This window comes from Pangasianodon hypophthalmus, chromosome 10, assembly GCF_027358585.1.
Source record: "Pangasianodon hypophthalmus isolate fPanHyp1 chromosome 10, fPanHyp1.pri, whole genome shotgun sequence".
NCBI classification, from domain to species: Eukaryota; Metazoa; Chordata; class Actinopteri; order Siluriformes; family Pangasiidae; genus Pangasianodon; species Pangasianodon hypophthalmus.
Window position 1 is genome coordinate 3857795 of NC_069719.1, and position 17427 is coordinate 3875221.

At 36.2% G+C, this 17427-nt stretch overlaps 1 protein-coding gene across 4 annotated transcripts in view; it reads left to right on the forward strand.

The window, feature by feature from the left end:
- ryr2b (ryanodine receptor 2b (cardiac)) overlaps positions 1 to 17427 on the forward strand; it is an 89706-nt gene that overhangs the window by 44250 nt on the left and 28029 nt on the right. For 3 of the 4 annotated variants that reach the window (XM_053237643.1, XM_026944056.3, XM_034307866.2), the window contains exons 63-77: positions 1711 to 1934; positions 4373 to 4454; positions 6290 to 6393; positions 7286 to 7597; positions 8388 to 8628; positions 10097 to 10184; positions 11657 to 11749; positions 12445 to 12615; positions 13871 to 13921; positions 14625 to 14705; positions 14919 to 15031; positions 15348 to 15444; positions 15834 to 15961; positions 16850 to 16901; positions 17255 to 17305. In XM_053237643.1, the coding sequence (XP_053093618.1) occupies positions 1711 to 1934; positions 4373 to 4454; positions 6290 to 6393; positions 7286 to 7597; positions 8388 to 8628; positions 10097 to 10184; positions 11657 to 11749; positions 12445 to 12615; positions 13871 to 13921; positions 14625 to 14705; positions 14919 to 15031; positions 15348 to 15444; positions 15834 to 15961; positions 16850 to 16901; positions 17255 to 17305 (1888 nt within the window). The remainder of the gene's footprint in view (positions 1 to 1710; positions 1935 to 4372; positions 4455 to 6289; positions 6394 to 7285; positions 7598 to 8387; positions 8629 to 10096; positions 10185 to 11656; positions 11750 to 12444; positions 12616 to 13870; positions 13922 to 14624; positions 14706 to 14918; positions 15032 to 15347; positions 15445 to 15833; positions 15962 to 16849; positions 16902 to 17254; positions 17306 to 17427) is intronic. The other variant, XM_034307864.2, reaches the window with a different exon arrangement.

Consider the following 17427-nt stretch of genomic DNA (forward strand, 5'->3'; position numbering starts at 1 on the left):
CAGGGAAAACCAGTTTTCAACCACATTGTCAGTCACTTTTTTGTGTTGTTGCATTGTGCTTTTCGTTTGATTCATTAAAGGAGGCTTTCTTAAACTTCTTGTAAAGAAACTAATCACTTGACAGGGTTTGTAACCAATTAAAGAGACAACTTATCTTCAAATGAGCAACGGGTCAGAGAACATGAATAACAGCAACATTGATCCAGTGCTTGGAATCACACAGGCAACCTTGTTTGAGTGGGACTTTATGAAGTATTATTGCGAAAGTGTTATTGTTATTTCTTCAGAGACAGTTGTGTGTGATTAGTAACCAGAGGACTGTGACCAGAGATAAGGGTCATGTGATATGGCTCTGGAGCCACCAGAGATGGGACACAAAGCATAATTACAGTTTTCGAATGCTTTATCCTGGTGCATATTTAGATTTTTTTGCCAGATACCAGATTCAACTTACCAGCTACTTACCAACCATGTGTAAGAATGGGAAATCTCCAAATTGTCCTGAGCTCTGGACATACAGGAGTAGAGTTCTGCAGCCCTACTCTATACAGTACAATTCTTGCTTCCTACAGTAGTTGACTTCATCCTAAAATGCTAATGACACTAATGATGAGTCAAGGCTAGCGGGGATCAGGTAGCATGATCTCCTTTATGTAACTGTAGATTTTGTCTCTTGTGTCCTTTGCAGCAACATCTCACAATGCTTATAAATAATTCATTGCACAATTAATGATAGAATAGATTGCTTTGCACAAGTATTCACCCCTTGAACATTTTCCACATTTTGTAGTGTTACAACCAGGAACTGAAATGGAATTAACTGGTGTATGTACCATATCATTTACTCAATATGTCTAATATTGAAGGTGCAAAATATTTTGAATGTGACAGAAATATTAATTTAAAAAACTCCTTTGGATTAATACTTGATAGAACACATTTAGCTGTAATTAAGCTAGGCAAGCTAGAATATGTCTCTGTCAGCTTTGCACATCCAGATGCTGCTAATTTCGTCCTTTCTTCTTAGCAAATTTGCTCAAACTCTAACACAAATTCAATTTTGCTCAAACTCTAACACATTCAGGTTCTTAGGATTGCTGTCTTGTTGGAAGGTAAAGCCCCACCCCAGTCTCATGTCTTTTGCAGACTGGACCATGTTTTGTTCGAGAAACGCCCTGTATTTGGGTCCATCCATTTGCCCTCAACACTGATCATTTTTCAAATCCTGCTGATGGAAAGCATCTTCAAAACATGATGCTACCACCACCATGCTTCACTGTACAAATAATGTTCTCAAGGTGATGATCAGAGTTTAGTTTATGCCATACATTTTATTTTTTCTATCTGCAAATAATTTTGTAGGCTATATTATTTTTCCCCCACTTCAATATTACGGGATATTTTATGTAGATTTAATTCCACTTCACTTCTCAGTTACAATTCAAAATGTGGAAAAGTTCAGGCAGACTGAATGCTTACTCAAGGCACTGTAGTTAGTCAGCTTGTTTTCACCTAAGCAAATGAACTCATTTTCCAATAGGTTTTATATGTTCTTCAGAACATTTGAATGTTAAAAATTTGTCACAACTTCACACAATGCTAATGAATAGCTCTACAATGCTAATGTGGCTAACGGTGAATAAAACTAGCGGGGACTGTTTAGCATGGTCTAATATGACATAGATGACTTGAATGACATTTATTTTACAGTCTAGCAATGAAGATGGCAACAGAGAGTGTGTGTTCAGCTCTGCACTCATTCTTCGAGGCTGCAGCGGTTGACTTGGAGCTGGCAGTGGACAGCGTGACCCCCGGGGTCATACAGTTTCGAGGAGATGGAGAAGTGTTGACCTATATTACTACTGCAGTCCTCCCAGTCCTGACCTCTCTGTTTCAACATACAGCTCACTGCCAGAGCTCAGCCAGCCTAATGGGTATGTCATGTCAGGGTAGGATTTTTAAAAAAAATTTTTTTGCTGGATTTCATCAATGAAGTCAAAACTAAAGCAATGACCTATGACTCCATTCTTTGTGCTCATCTTATACAATCATAACTTTTTTTTTAAACAAATTTGCATTCATTTAAATGTCCACATAAATTGATTATGATTACTGAATTCATTGTGAATCATATTCAAAATTGGCAACTTATGTCAGTGACTTGCATCCCAAAGTTATGTGAATATTTATGCAGGGAAATTGCAAGTATTGTTTGTTTACTTAAGTCAATTTTCTTAACTCTTCATTCAGATTAAGCAAACCCCCCTCCTAGGTCGCCAGATTTTTTTTTTTGTGTAGATTCATCAGAACATGGACTCTAGGAGGAGTCTAGTACATTACCTAAATATTCCTGCATGAATAAGTTGTACTAATCACATTAATCACTGCAAACTTGGTTTAATTTAACTACATGGCTTCCACCCTCAGTATTCCTAACCTTACACAATAGAACCTGATCCGGTACATTCTATTATGTTGCATCTTCTTAACAACTTAATTAACAACTTAATTAACCCATGGTCATAAAATTATAATGTGGGTGCAGGATTTTTTGTTAAATTGATGTGCTCTGCTGTAAAGAAAGCATGCCAATGATTTGAAGGATAAGCTGACCAAGCACTCTTCTGCTACACATACAGCTCATTTTAAGTGGTGTTCATAACTTGATGCATAAAAAAAATCAGTCCTTGAGATAAGCAATGTCTCCAATTAAGATGCTGCCTCCTCTGATGTTGTTACAAATTTGGAGGCAGTGGATGTATTTGCCAGTTAAATCTTTAATAACAATGCAAATCATAAATCAGTGAGGTTGCCAGAAACAAGCAAAGTCAATTGATTCTGCAAACAGAGTTATACAGGAAAAACTGGGTCAAATATGGAAAGGAGAATGAGGTTGATGCTAGAAAGATGAAAAAAATTGTAAATCAGAAAGAAATCACAAAATTCCTGAAAGAATCTAAAAACACTGATTATATGTTTGGCAAACAGGACGTGTGTGTGTTAAAGTTCAAGTGAAAGAGAGAGTTGAGAGGTAAATTCTGTGGACTTGAAAGGGACAATATTAGTGATTAATTAGTAGTGTCATATTTATGTATTTAATATTGACCTCAATAACATTCCATAGTTTATTGAGCATATGTACAGCGCAAAACACATTTTAGTGTGACATATTGTAGTTACATCAAACTGTCAGACAATGGTGCTTTATTAAATCCTCACTAGGCACACTTAACTCAGATTACTTTTTAACTGAAACTCCTCCTATATAAATAATGAACTAATTCTCATATTCCTTATCCAGATCTACATAATCCGCTTAATAATGATTCAAAATTTCAATTAAGCAGTTACCGATGACTGAAGATGAAGCAAACTTTATCCCACTAAGCCTATTTCGGTCCCTTTGCACCCCACTGCACATCACTATTAAATAAAATTGCAAATGGACCCATTCTGACAGCATCTAGGGAAATCCCCCATAAGCTTCATGCCACCACGAGAGCTGACCGCTGAGCCGAATCCCAGCCTGGGAGAGCAGAGAAATTTATTCAGCGCTGCTCAGATTTATTCAAAGCATGGAAATTGTCCGTGTGTTTGTAAATGAGATGGTAATGAGTGTGTCCGAGAGCAAGGGACAAACGTTTCAAAGGCTCAGACACACACCTGATTTCAGTCAGATCGGACACATTCCTGAGGCCTGATTTAACCAGGATTTACATTTGATTTGGACAGAACGAGACTCTTGTGAAGCTCATTTCAGGTTGAACAGATGAAGATTTGTGATCCGGGAAACACTGTGAGAGAAGGAGACTTCTGACACACTTCTGTGTGGAATTTTAATTTACTGTATGTTCTATGAGTCTGTAGTCCAACCAATCAGAAGAACCCTTATACAGATATATTACACTTTATTCAATTTCTCTACAGTGCATTATGTATATTTATGCCATGACGTCGGTAAAGTCTCAAATCCGATTGGTCAGAAGGTGTTGATTAATTTTCTGTAATAGCAGCTCTGACAGTAGTGCAGCTTCAGGTTACAGGGTTATATTAATTTGTATTAATGCACCCTTCTAAAACATCATCGTTTCTATACTACGTAGTAGTAATATAGGCTAATTCACAAAGACTTGTACTTGTTTTTTGTTGATGGTGAAGTGTGCTGTAAGAAGGTTTATTTATCATTTATGGAAGGAGTCTCCAGTGTCAGAGCTTTGTAACAGTTTTCCGAAATGGAAAACATTTATTTATTGCTGCTGTATTACTGATCACTTAATAAGAGAGACACATTTGCAGCATGAATGTTGGCTGTTGATTGGAATACTTAGCACTAAATTGACATTAAAATTAATTTTATTATTATCGTTTTCAGTGGATGAAGTGCAGGCCTCCTGTTACAGGATCCTCGGCAGTCTGTACACTCTCGGCACTTGCAGTAACACTTTCATGGAAAGGTAAAGCTCTGGATTTAATTATTTGTCTCCTATGTAGAAATTAAGCAGTGTTCAGATTATGTTTGGGTTATGTACCTGTTTTCCTGGGCTCTGCATTCAGATTTTTGAAACATGGGGAAAGTTACGTGTATTCAGACTCAGTTTCTGCAGCTGCTTAAGTCAATTTTCTGGGCTCTCCATTCAGATTAGTAAAATATCCTGTGTGTAGTTCACACCACATTCATCTCACCAGATTTTTCTTGAGTAGGAGCATCAGAGATGAAGTTTCTCAGCAGCATCAACACCACCACCTTTAACCCGAAAAAACAATCAGTGGTAGAAAATGCAGATGAAGAATGAAATAATTTTTTTGCTGCCAAATGTAAGACGATGTCACACAAAAGACAGAGACAATTTAAAAATAAAAAAATAAAAAGACTAATACATGTGAATGAGAAGACAGCAATGTAATTACAACAAATTTGGTTTAAATGAACAATGTCGCTTCCACCCTCATTATTCAGCAGCTTATAAAATAGCACTTGATCCAGCACATCCATTTTTTAAAAAAATATTTCAATAATTCACTCATTTATTTATTTATTTATTTAATTAATTATTTATGTTTTTTTCTTAAATTGATGAAATGAGAGTGAAAGTGGATTTAGATGTTTGGATCCTGCTGTATTTTAGATTTTTTGTCATTTGTTTGTTTGTTTCTTCTTCTTCTTCTTCCCCTATTGTTATTCTACCTTTTCTTCTTCTTCTGCTCCTTCTGCTTCTGGCTAGGGTGTCTATGGCAGCCCATAGAAGCGTCTGGTAAAAAGTTGTGAAATTTGGCACACTGATTGGGGAGGGTCTAAGAAACATTCTGAACAAATTTGGGCCAAGTGTTGCCAACGCTTTAGTGCCACCATCGGGTTAAATTTTGGCCTAATTTGGAAGTACATTTATGGTCATAAGTTTTGAACTGTGTGTCCAATTTAAAAGCCAGGCATCCCTGGATTCCCTGTGTTGAGATGAGTCCACTTCCGCCTAATTAGCTTTTCCACCATCTTGGATTTAGTCAAAAACTATTTTTTCGCTACTCCTTTAACAAATTTTGTCCAATCATCACCAGTAATTCTCACAAAAGTTATCAAAAGCCGTAATGGGCCAATGAATCTGACATCGAAGCCGCCAAACAGGAAGTGAGGCTGTATCTCAGCAATGACTTTGCGCACTGACACAAAACATGGTAGTTATCTTCAGGACCATGACCTGAGGCTATGCAATAAATTTTGTGCCAGTGTCACCTACTGGTCAAAAGTAACAATAGCATGCCTTATATACTTACATCTAACTGCCATTTTTGCTACTCCTCCTCCAAATTTTGTCCAGTCTTCACTAAATTTTGCCCACATCATATTGAGACCTGTCTACACTTGCACAAAGTGGGGAAAAAAGGCCCAGACTGATGAGAAAAAACACAGTAGCAACAGACAACTCCACAGGTCACAGCAGTAGCGGCAGTTCCAGCAGCAATGCTACCCTACTGCCCATTTGTTCATCTACACCTTTCCTCCTACAGTCAGAGAATTCCACCACTGTTCGTGGTCAAAACATAAACATCATGAGTGAAAATACAAATCACTCCTGAATCCCTTTGCCTAAAGTTATGGCTCTGCTTTCTTGCGATTGCTTAGGCAACAATTGTAGTGCATGAATGTGCGGCTCACCAAGTCTGAGTGCTTGGCCCCCGAAAATGCTGCTTGCAGCTTTAAGCATTATTGTCGTTGTTGTTATTATTATTATTATTAGTAGTAGTAGTAGTAGTATTAGTATTATGATTATTATATTTGTAATGTTTTTCATAGGAAGAGACCTTTTGTGGGTGAGTGCCTCGCTGCCTTGTCAGCTGCCTTCCCTGTGTGTTTCCTCGAGATTTCCCTGGACTACATGAGCAATGCACAGAGAGAGGGTAAACACACAGACACTAATTATCAAATGTTTTATCACAGTTGATAATATCACAATATTGTGTTTAAAGTGTGGTCAGTGATTTTGGAGTATCTGGTGAAATTTCTTCTCACATTTTATAAATATTTTCTCAGAGGAGAAACTCTGGTCTCTGTCACCTGAGACTCTGAGTGCTCTAGTCTTGACAGCATGAGCGTGTGTGTTTCAAGGGTGTGACTTTGGAGGGAAGATTTATCTGATTGGATTTAGAGTAGTGACGTAACCAAATACGAACACATTATTTGGATTAAACAGATAATGAGTCCTAAATGAATACGAATACAAATACAAACAGTCGGAGTAGTACGCAATTTTTAAAAATCTTTTTTCAAAAGCTTGCCAGGAAGCTTCAGACTAGGTATGTGCATGAGGACTGTGATCCTGCAGGACGAAACAAATGAAAAAAAGTTGCATAAGTGTGAGGTTTGTACTTTAATGTGGAGCTTTCAAAGAAGCTCATGGCAAGGGTTTCCATGTTTCAGCAAAATTCCCATCCCAACTAGAACTTAGAAATCACACATAAAGACTTGCAACCAGCCAAAATTGTTTGCGTTTTTCTTCTTTTTCCTCAGTCTTTTTGTGGAAAATTTGATTTTCAATTACTTGCTAGCTTCCTAGCTGAGATACAAATAAAACATGAGTAAGATTATTATATTTAGGGTTAACTCTTGTATCAGAGATTGTACTGCCTGACACAGATAGCTAGCTAGCTAAATATTTTTCTTATACTTTTGGACTATTAGCTAACTCTCACTAGCTAGAAAGTTGCACACAGTGCTTGGTAGGTATGTTAGCTGGCCACGTTTAACCACTGAATTGATAGCTAACACCATATTTTCCTCTGCCAAAAATAGACGTGTCCGAGGATTCGTCCAGGCCCTTTCCCTCCTTACAGGAAGCGCTGTCAGAAGTTGAAGACGTGCTGGAGGCGGAGTCAGCAGCTCGCCACACCGTTCTGTCCCGGGTCATGGAGGTTACTGTTCCTCTGCTGTGCAGCTATGTGTGTCGATGGGGTGAAGAGGACAGTCAGGGGTCTGAGGGGCAGCAGGGGGCGTCGTGCTCCTCTCTCACACCCTCACACACCAACGCCCTGCTGGGACAAATCCTCGCCATCATCCACATCCACATGGGCAGACATGAGTGCACCTGGATGAAACAGATTGCGGGTGAGTGAGAATGCGTATGTTAACACTACCTGTTTAGATTTTTTTAGGATTAAATTGGAAAATGAAATAGGAATTGAATATAAAATAAATAATTAAATACAAATTTTTAAAAATATTATTAAATATGCAATATTTTTTTATTACGATCTCAATATACACAATATTATGGATTGTGTATTTAAGAAATTAAAACTTAAAGGCATGAAGTTTCATGGGGAGAAAATGTATATATATATATATATATATATATATATATATATATATATATATATATATATATTATTCCATTCAAAATATAAGAATAAAAGAAAAAAATAATTTACAAAAATAAAATTTTTATTTTGATCATTTTTGATAATTTTGATAATTTTATTTATTTTATATGCACACCTGGTTTGTCAGATAATTATTCACATTTCAAGTGAGAAAAATTCTCACCTAAATGGTAATATCCTTCTTTTTAATTATTCCCATGATAGCAATATTACACACACATACACACACACACACACACACACACACACACATATATATATATATATATATATATATATATATATATACACATAAGAAATAACGGGCAAAAGAACCAAAATAATCTGAATTGTCTGTTGATTTAAAGTCTGTCAAAGAAAGTTATTTTTATATGCATATTTAAGTTATTTACAATATACTTACCTGGTTTGACAGATAAGTATATTGTAAATAACTTAAATATTCATAGAAAATAACTTTTTTGACAAATTTTAGATACAACACACTGTAGAATAAATAGTTTCTTTTTCGGCAGCTTTTGTCCAGCCGATGGTCCATAAGGCGGAGCCTGGACTCCTGACGAGTCACTTCCTGCCTCTGATGGAAAAGCTGAAGAAGAGGGCGGAGTCAGTGCTGCAGGAGGAGGAGCGTATTAAGATGGAGAGGCGTGGTGATGTTGCAGAGATGGAGCTGGCTGTGCAGGAGAAGTTTGCGGTGTTGGTGCAGGACATCTACGCTTTTTATCCCCTTCTCATCCAGTTTGTCGAGCATCACAGGTAAGAGGCAGTGCAATGAAATTGACACCAATAAAAGAAAGAAAGCTGTTAAATACTTCATATGTCTGTTAAATAAATATTTCTATGGACAGCTCTGGATATCTATGGATGAAAATCTTTGCTGTAGTATTTCACATTATAGATAAAAAGCGTTATGTAGAAAACACATTTGGGGGCGTTCTGGTAGAGGAAAATAATCAATGACATGATGGTGTGATCAAGCAGAGCTGCTGTTACTCTACCAAAGCTGATTTATTTTCCTATAACAGCACATCGCAACAATTACAAATTTTTATTAATTAAAGAATGATGTGATGATATCATACTTTTAATCATTTTTTATTTTTTATGTTTTATCCATTTACTGTTGTGGAATGTCCACAAAAGAAGTTAATCCTGTCTGTTATAGCAGTGATAAACACTTCTCTCACTTTTCCTGAAAGTTAGTAAGACAAAAAACACAGCTTGTCTCGTTAGAAAAGTTAGAAAAGTTACAGCTTTACCTCTGACTGTTACAAAGCACTGACACTGGAGACTCCTTCCATAAATGTTAAATAAACAACAACAATTACACATAGTTTTTTTTTATTTACGCAGGGCGTCTACTGTACATGGTCAGAGTGTAAGTTGTTACTAGAAAAACTGTGGTATAAAGAATATTATAGCACATTGTTTTGGCAATATGAACATAATAATAATACTAATAATACTACTACTACTAATAATAAACTTTATTTTATATAGCGCCTTTAAAAAGGACTCTCAAGAGTATATAAACATGTATCAAAAACAGTTAATAATAAAATACAATTATTAATAACAGTAATAGTAGTAATAATAATTAATTAATAAAAAAAAAACAAAGTAGTCAAGTAAAAGCAATCCTAAAGAAATAAGTTTTAAGAGAAGATTTAAATATACTAAAAGACTGAGCTTCTCTAAGATCAGATGGTGGTGAGTTCCACAGTTTGGAGCATAAGAAGAAAAGGCCCTATCATAAAAATAGGCATATTATTTCAAAACTGACTCAGGCCTGTTATTTTCTTATGTAAATAACTTTGGGAATGGTGTTATTGTTGGACCACACTGACCAAGTTAGCATTTCTGATATCAGTGAAAGCAGCATTCGTATTGGGTGTGTTAGTGCAAATCTATATATCTGTATCTGTCTGTATATATATATATATAAAATGGAGAGCTTGTATTTGTCAGATTGAGCTTGTTTGGGTTCATGTCAGTTTCCTCCATTTCAACAACAATGCACAGTGCAGCTACTTTAGTAATGTTGAATTTCAGCCTGGTAAGCGTGAGTAAAGGAGTGATATAATCGCCAGCTCCATGAGATGCCTCTAAAAACTGGTACATGTCCACGGGCATGTTTACATTCTTTTTTTTTTTTCCTTCGTTTTCTGAGCGAAATGGTTTTACCCGATGTTGTTACCTGTTTTATATTTATTTTTCTGATCAGGATACTCTGGCTGAGGGAGATGAATGCAGATGCTGAGAGACTCTTCACTCTGGTCGCTGACGTTTTCACTTTCTGGGCCAAATCTCATGTGAGCTGCTTTTTACAATCACATTACTTCACATGCTGAGCTTTAAATTGCAAAATACAACCTCTTATCAAGTGAAAATATCTTGAATATAGTCACATGTATCCAGCATTTCCTAGTGTACGATTAAAATAAATCAAATATAAGATTATTAAACCTATTTCTAGATATTTATTAATCATTTATTTAATCATTATTTAAGCCTTTATTTCTAGAAAGAAGCAAAATTAGCAGCCAAAGTTTAAGACTTTAAATGAGTAAAAGCATCTAAAACTGGCCAAGTAATGTTATATTTGATCTGATAGTAGGAAATATTAGATAACTTTGCTCATATTGCTAAGACATTTGGCGTGCAGTTCTGTAATCTTCAAGAACATTTAAGTCATTAAGGCTATTTCCAAACCTAATAAGTCAAAGAAATTGCATTCTTTTTGTTTGCTTTATTTAAGCACATGATTTCTGTGATTTCTATTCATTTTTGTGTAGCAGTCTGACAAATCTGTGGGTGTGTTTAATGTGATTTACAAGGAATAATTACTCTGATTGACATCAAGTGCCAAACATGAGAAAAAAGCAACATTTAAATGAAAGTTTTGCATGTGGCGAGCTCAGAGCTCAAAGAGACTGTGTAATTATGTGTCAGTGTGTTAATGCAGATGAAAGGCAGTGAGGCATGTTGGGAAAACTTTTCAAAACACTAAAATATAAATATAATTAAATATAAAAAGGTATGTGAATGAAAACCTTTTCACAGGCTTTTGTGACTGCCCTTGCCAATGAAGTACATGCAGTGAATCTCGAATATAAAACCAAGTTTATCATGGTAATATTGTTATAATTTTGAGAATCTATTGTAACAATTTTGTGAAACTTTTTACTGAGAAAATAATTGTTTTATTTTCTTCACTTTACTAGCAGATACAGGCTTCCACAAATTTAATATGAATAAATTCGTATAAATTCGTGTATGCAGTAGCTTTTCCGAAGTGATTTCAGGCTGTGTTAAAGTACAGTATGGGTGCAAATTAACCTGTTTGCATTTATTCCACCCTATAGTTAGTACTTTTAGTTAGAAAAACACCTAACTGCAATGGTAGCTCAGTGGTTAAGATGCTGGACTTCTGATTGGACGGTTGAGCATTCAAATCTCAGCACCACCAAGCTGCCACTGCTGGGCCCTTGAGCAAGGCCCTTAACCCTCAACTGCTCAGTTGTATAAATGAGATAGTTATAAGTTGCTCTGGATAAGGGTGTCTGCCAAATGCCGTAAATGCATACTCATTAAGGCAAACATAAAAAATGTGCTATTTTGCTTATAGGAAAGACTCAATCCTTCATAGACCCTGTTAGTAAATCAGCTTATGCATTGTTTTTTGTGGGTGTTATTAAGTTTTCATATGTAGTTAACCACATGAGCTTCTAGCAAATCAGGGCCTGAATATAATCTCATTGCTATTTGTTGTTTCATGCTGTAGAACTTTAAGTGGGAGGAGCAGAACTTCGTAGTACAGAATGACATCAACAACACGACCTACCTGGTAAACAGCAGGAACAGCCAAATGACAAAGGTGTGAGGGTTTTTTCAGTATAAAAATCTGTACAGTCCTAACTCTTAATCCCAAACAACGTTAAGTTCTAATGTACGTGCTATGCTAAGTTATTGTGTAGTTTGGATCATCTTTTACATACGCACAGGTGACAAATTAAAAGAAAAACCAATCTCATATACTGTAGATGTTCAATTAGGTTGAGATCTGGTGAGTGTGAAGGTCATAGCATAGGTTTTACATCATTTTCATCCTCATCAAACAATTCAGTAGCCTCTCGTTCCCAGGAGATGGGGGCGGAGTCATCCTAGAAGGGACCACACCCACCAAAAGTTTCATTATAGGATAAAGTTGATTCTTCAGAAGAACTTTGGATTGATTTGCAGTGACGCTTCTCTCTAAAGGGACGAGTAAAGCCAAACCATGCTAGCAAAATAAATAAAGCCCCCCTACGGCATAACAGAGAGAGAGAGAGAGACAGAGAGAGAGAGAGAGAGAGAGAGAGAGAGAGAGAGAGAGAGAGAGAGAATGTTTTTTCCTTTAATTTGTCACCTGATTGTAGATGTGCACTATCTATAATAAATAAAATTTTTAAATTCTATACCTATAACTGACTGGTCACTGTATCAATGTTTTCTCTCTAGCCTGTAAAGTTTATGAACCAAGCAAGAATATAGTCCGAATCTAACATTATTTCAAATATTAACAAATTGCAGAGAGAGTGTGAAGAGGAGAGGAGGAAGGTGAAGAGGAGCAAAGATGAGCGTTACTCCACACACACTTCCCTCATCGTGGCCTCTCTGAAGAAGCTCCTCTCCGTCGGTCTGAATCGATGCTGTCAGGGAGATAGAGACTTCATTACTCTCGCCAAGAACCGCTTCTCTGAGGTAGACTGCTTCATGCCTTGGGAAATTGTCAAATTCTACATTGTTTATACCACAGCGCTCTTGAATTATACATTCTGATTGGCCAGAAGGTGTTTAATTTTCTATACGTTTCTATAACAGCAGCTCTGACAGTAGTTCCATCAGCAAGGCAAGTCACAGCTTACCCTAAAATTTCATTAAAATGCGGCAATGAAATGTTTACTAATGTCTATATTATTTATCAATCTTGGTGGAATTCAATATTCACTCAAATAATCAAATGTCTCACTGCAATATCGCGCTGTTCGTTCCTTAAACGCAAACTCTTTCTCGTGAACAGCGCAGCCTGTGTGAAAAAAACTCCTTTGAAGTCAATTAGTGTTTGTTAGGTGTTTGTGTACTCACTGGAATGAAAGATTAATGCTCATTGGACAACAGGCTTTTATCATGTCATTTTGATCCACGCTCACATACATAGACTTCATTCGGAGTGAATGTAGTGTGGGCGGGTACATTTTGCACAAAAAACAAAAAACATCTCAATGTTTAGTGGACAGCGTGCTCTTAGTTTGTCCTGTTTGGATGAACGCTTCTCTTCATGATGATTGTTCAATCTCTCAAAGTGGCTCATAACCAGCTTCCAATCACTGCAACAGGAATGAACATGTCTAACATCTCAAACTTAAACATATCGGCACCTGTCAGAATCATTCAGAGCCTTCAGTATGTGTCATTTTTAAATACTGTAAATAAACTGTAAGTATAAAGTTTGATTATTTACATTCGTCTCTGGAATTTGTTGTTCATAACTCTAGCTCACTGTCACCTCCTTCTTCAGCTAGCAGCTTTTTGGGATGAAATGGCCGACACTGCTAATGTTGACCTGGATTTAGAAAAGTCTTTTGATGCTCGTACTTATGACGAGAGACTGAAAATTAAGGAAGACGGCAGATCAGTGCCCAAGATTTTAATTCAAAAGTCAGGGAGCAAAAAAGGCCCTTGGTACAGCTGTCTTGGAGCAGCAAAGTGGATTTGCTGAGTTTATTATTAGTCTTAGATTCCAAATCCCTGTGAATGAGTGATAATGTGTTAGAACGAGTGCATTAATATAAACTGTTCATGTTACATATGTAACACACACAAACACTCATCTGTACAACCTGTCACAGTAACACACACACACACACACACCTCTACATAATCTTCCACAGAAAACCATGCACACACACCACACACAATATTAATATATTGATTTGAAGTCATGTGTCTCTTGTAGAAAGATACAGAGGAAGAAGTTCGAGCGTTCATTTGCATCAACCTTCAACAGGTAAACCTCAACCAAAATACAATCCATAGGTTCAGTCTGAGATATTTCGATTTTCTATCACCATTCCAATATTTTTTAAAAACATTTTAAAACTTTAAGACTAATTATTATCAATTTGTATCGAGGCTATTTAAGTTTCCCATAATGTACTGCATTTTAATCTTGTTATTTATTTCACTCTTTAGAATGTCCTTCTCCATTGTATGGTTCTTCTTTCTTTGCATTTTTAAAATTCTTTTTCATTATTTTCCTCCAATGTATTTCTCTGTTCATTTTTCGTGTTTTTTTTTTTATTCGTTCATTCACTCATGCTCTCTTGGGAGTGGCTTTATTAGTACATAAAACATAATTTTATATATTGATTTATATATTGATTGTCCTTATTGTCCTCTGGGGTAGTGGCAGGTTTTTTCCTTAATGTTAGTATAATGTGATACTTAGACATTTCTTTTAATGTTAATTAGAGAAACTGAACTAAACACACTGAGTTTCATTTTGGAAAGTACTTTTTTAACCTAAATTTTTTTTTTTTAATTCTTGGAGGTTATTATCGTTATCATTATTAATAATAATAATAATAATAATAATAATAATAATAATAAATCTAGCCTGAGCATGCCAAACTCCAGATACTGAAACCCTTATCTCTTTTCGAAAGCACAATACTTTCTCTCTCTCTCTCTCTCTCTCTCTCTCTCTCTAGGAGGTTTCTCACACTTTATCGAATGAAAATCGTGTTGAAAGTGTTTTGGCAGTGGCCCGTGTGCTTTTCTATCTGGATCAGGTATGGCAGTTCTTCATGCTTATTACTGACAGAGACATTCATAGATAAATGAAACGCAGCTGTATGAAGATCTGCCGACTTGTTCATCAGCTCTTTAATTATTTTACTTATTCATTCTGTGAGCTGTTTGTTTATTCTTTCAGCATTTAGTTGTCCTAATTATTTATTCTGTCATTCATTCATTGTGTGAGTGTGTGTGTGTGTGTTGTGCAGGTGGAGTCTCCTCAGGGCAGTAAGAGAGCTGTGTGGCAGAAGCTGCTCTCTAAACAGAGGAAACGAGCTGTAGTGGCCTGCTTCAGGATGACTCCATTATACAACCTGCCACGGTAACACACACACACACACACACACACACACAGTCCTCTGCATAATCTTCCACAGAAAACCATGCACACACACACGTCTACACACACCTCCATGGTATAACACACACGCACGCACACACAAAAAACACACACACACACCTACCTCTATACCACCTGCCACTGTCATACTTTACATTAAGGTTCCTTTAACTAATGGCTTAATAATAATAATAATAATAACAGAGTAATTCACATTAATTACTGCATTAACTGATGTTTTTTTAGTAGCAGCAGTAATTTCTCTCTTTATTTACACTAATATTCTGTGTTGATGCAGGCACAGGGCGGTGAATTTGTTTCTGCAGAGCTACAGAAGGATGTGGGTGGAGGCAGAAGACGACTTGTATGAGGAGAAGCTGATTGAAGATTTAGCTGTGAGTTTATAACACACTCATAACAGCAGTGTTTCTAATCAGAGGGTTTATATACTGACTCCTGTATTCACCTGCACTGCTTCAACAATGTTTTTCTTTCAAACTCTATTAATGATAATTATGCCATTAATTCCCCAATCTTATTATGACATTAAGTCCCCAAACTTTTTGCACCCACAAAAAGACAAAACTCCCAGAATTCAACACAATAGCAGGGCTTTAATCTTTCTGACTCAAATAATGCTTCAAGAATAGTTTTAAAAAGCAGTCACTGTATTTACATTAGGATTTTTAGGCCACATGACCCACGGCTGCTGCAGCACAGGTTTAGAAAACTACGCGCTCGGTTCTTTGGATCTGACGCTCATGAATCTTTTATTTGATTACAGAAAGCAGGAGATGGAGGGAGTGTCGTAGATGAAGAGGAACGAAGTGAGGGAACAGTGGAAGGCAAAAAGATCGACCCTCTTCATCAGCTCATTACTCTCTTCCACCAAAGTGCCCTGACAGAGAGGAGGTGTGTGTTGATGGCCTCCTTGGGTGTGTGTGTGTGTGTGTGTGTGTAGCTTTGAGTAAAATGTGAGAGAATTGAGAAAGACAGTGTGTTTGCTTTAACTGTCTTACTCTTATAGAATTGACTTTAATACTTATATGGATTTACATAAACTTTCATTCCTTTCTTGCTTCCTCCCTTTCTTCATTTTTTCCTGCTTTGCTTCATTCTTTGCTTCTTGCTTCTAACTTTCTTCTTTCTTGCTTTTTTAGTTAGTTAATTAGTTTGTTTGTTCCTTCCTTCCTTCCTCCTTAAGTCATTAATTTGTTCATCTGCTTATTCATTTGTTATCCACTGAATCATTTACTGAATCAGTCATTTATTTGTTCATATTCATTCATCTAATCATTCATTTATTCATCCATCCATATATGCGTTCATTTGTTTAGTCACTTTTCCGTTCATTCATTCACTTGTCCATCCATCCATCCATCCATCCATCTATCCATTCATTCATTCATTCATTCATTCATTCATTCACTGAACAATTCACTAATTAATTTATTCATTAACTGAATCATTCAGCTAAGTTATCCATCCACCTGTTCATTTATTTATTAAATATATTTATGAATTGTTTATTTATTCATTTTCTCATTAATTTATCCACAGAATCATTTAATTGTTTATTGATGCACTACATCCATTCATTCGTTCATTGATTGAAATATCTCATATTCATCACTCAGTCATTTATTCATTGAGAGGTATTTATTTATTTATTTATTTATTTGTCTGTTTATTTGTTTTTCATCTTTTCATTTTTTAGTCTTTGTTCTTGTTACTGACGTGTTATTCATTCATTCTTTAATTTATTCATGCATTGCTTTATTCATTTGTGTATTTCTTCAGCAGGCTGGAGGAAGACGGTCTGTACCTGGCCTACACTAACATCATGGCCAAGGTAACATCCACCTGAGTACTGACACCTGGAAAATCCAGTACATTTATACCTACAGCTCAGTATCTTAATTCTTTTAAAACAGAGGTCCGAGGTGTTGTGTACATTTTGTGTACATAAATTTAAATATCTACACTAGGTATGTGTTTAATTTTCAGGAAAGCTTAGATCAGAGTACTCCAGCTCATTCCACAGACTACACCTTATACTACAGGGTTTTCAGCGTTAACTCAGCAAGTGTTTTTGGAAATGATTGTAATTTGTATCCTAATCTCTTTAAACCTAAGAAGCTTATGATGATTATAGTCCTGATGCGACAGTTGTCACATGTAACTGTTTTTCTAATCCCCATGCAGAGCTGCCAGGCTGAGGATGAGGACGGTCGTGATGAGGTGAAATCCTTTGAGGTGAGTGATGAAGATGATTTACAGCAATAAAAATCTGCTTATCATGTATCATATACACTTACTGGTAGAGAAGGGTTCAGACGTCTGAGCGCACTAATAGAAACTGTTTGTGATTGATCAGT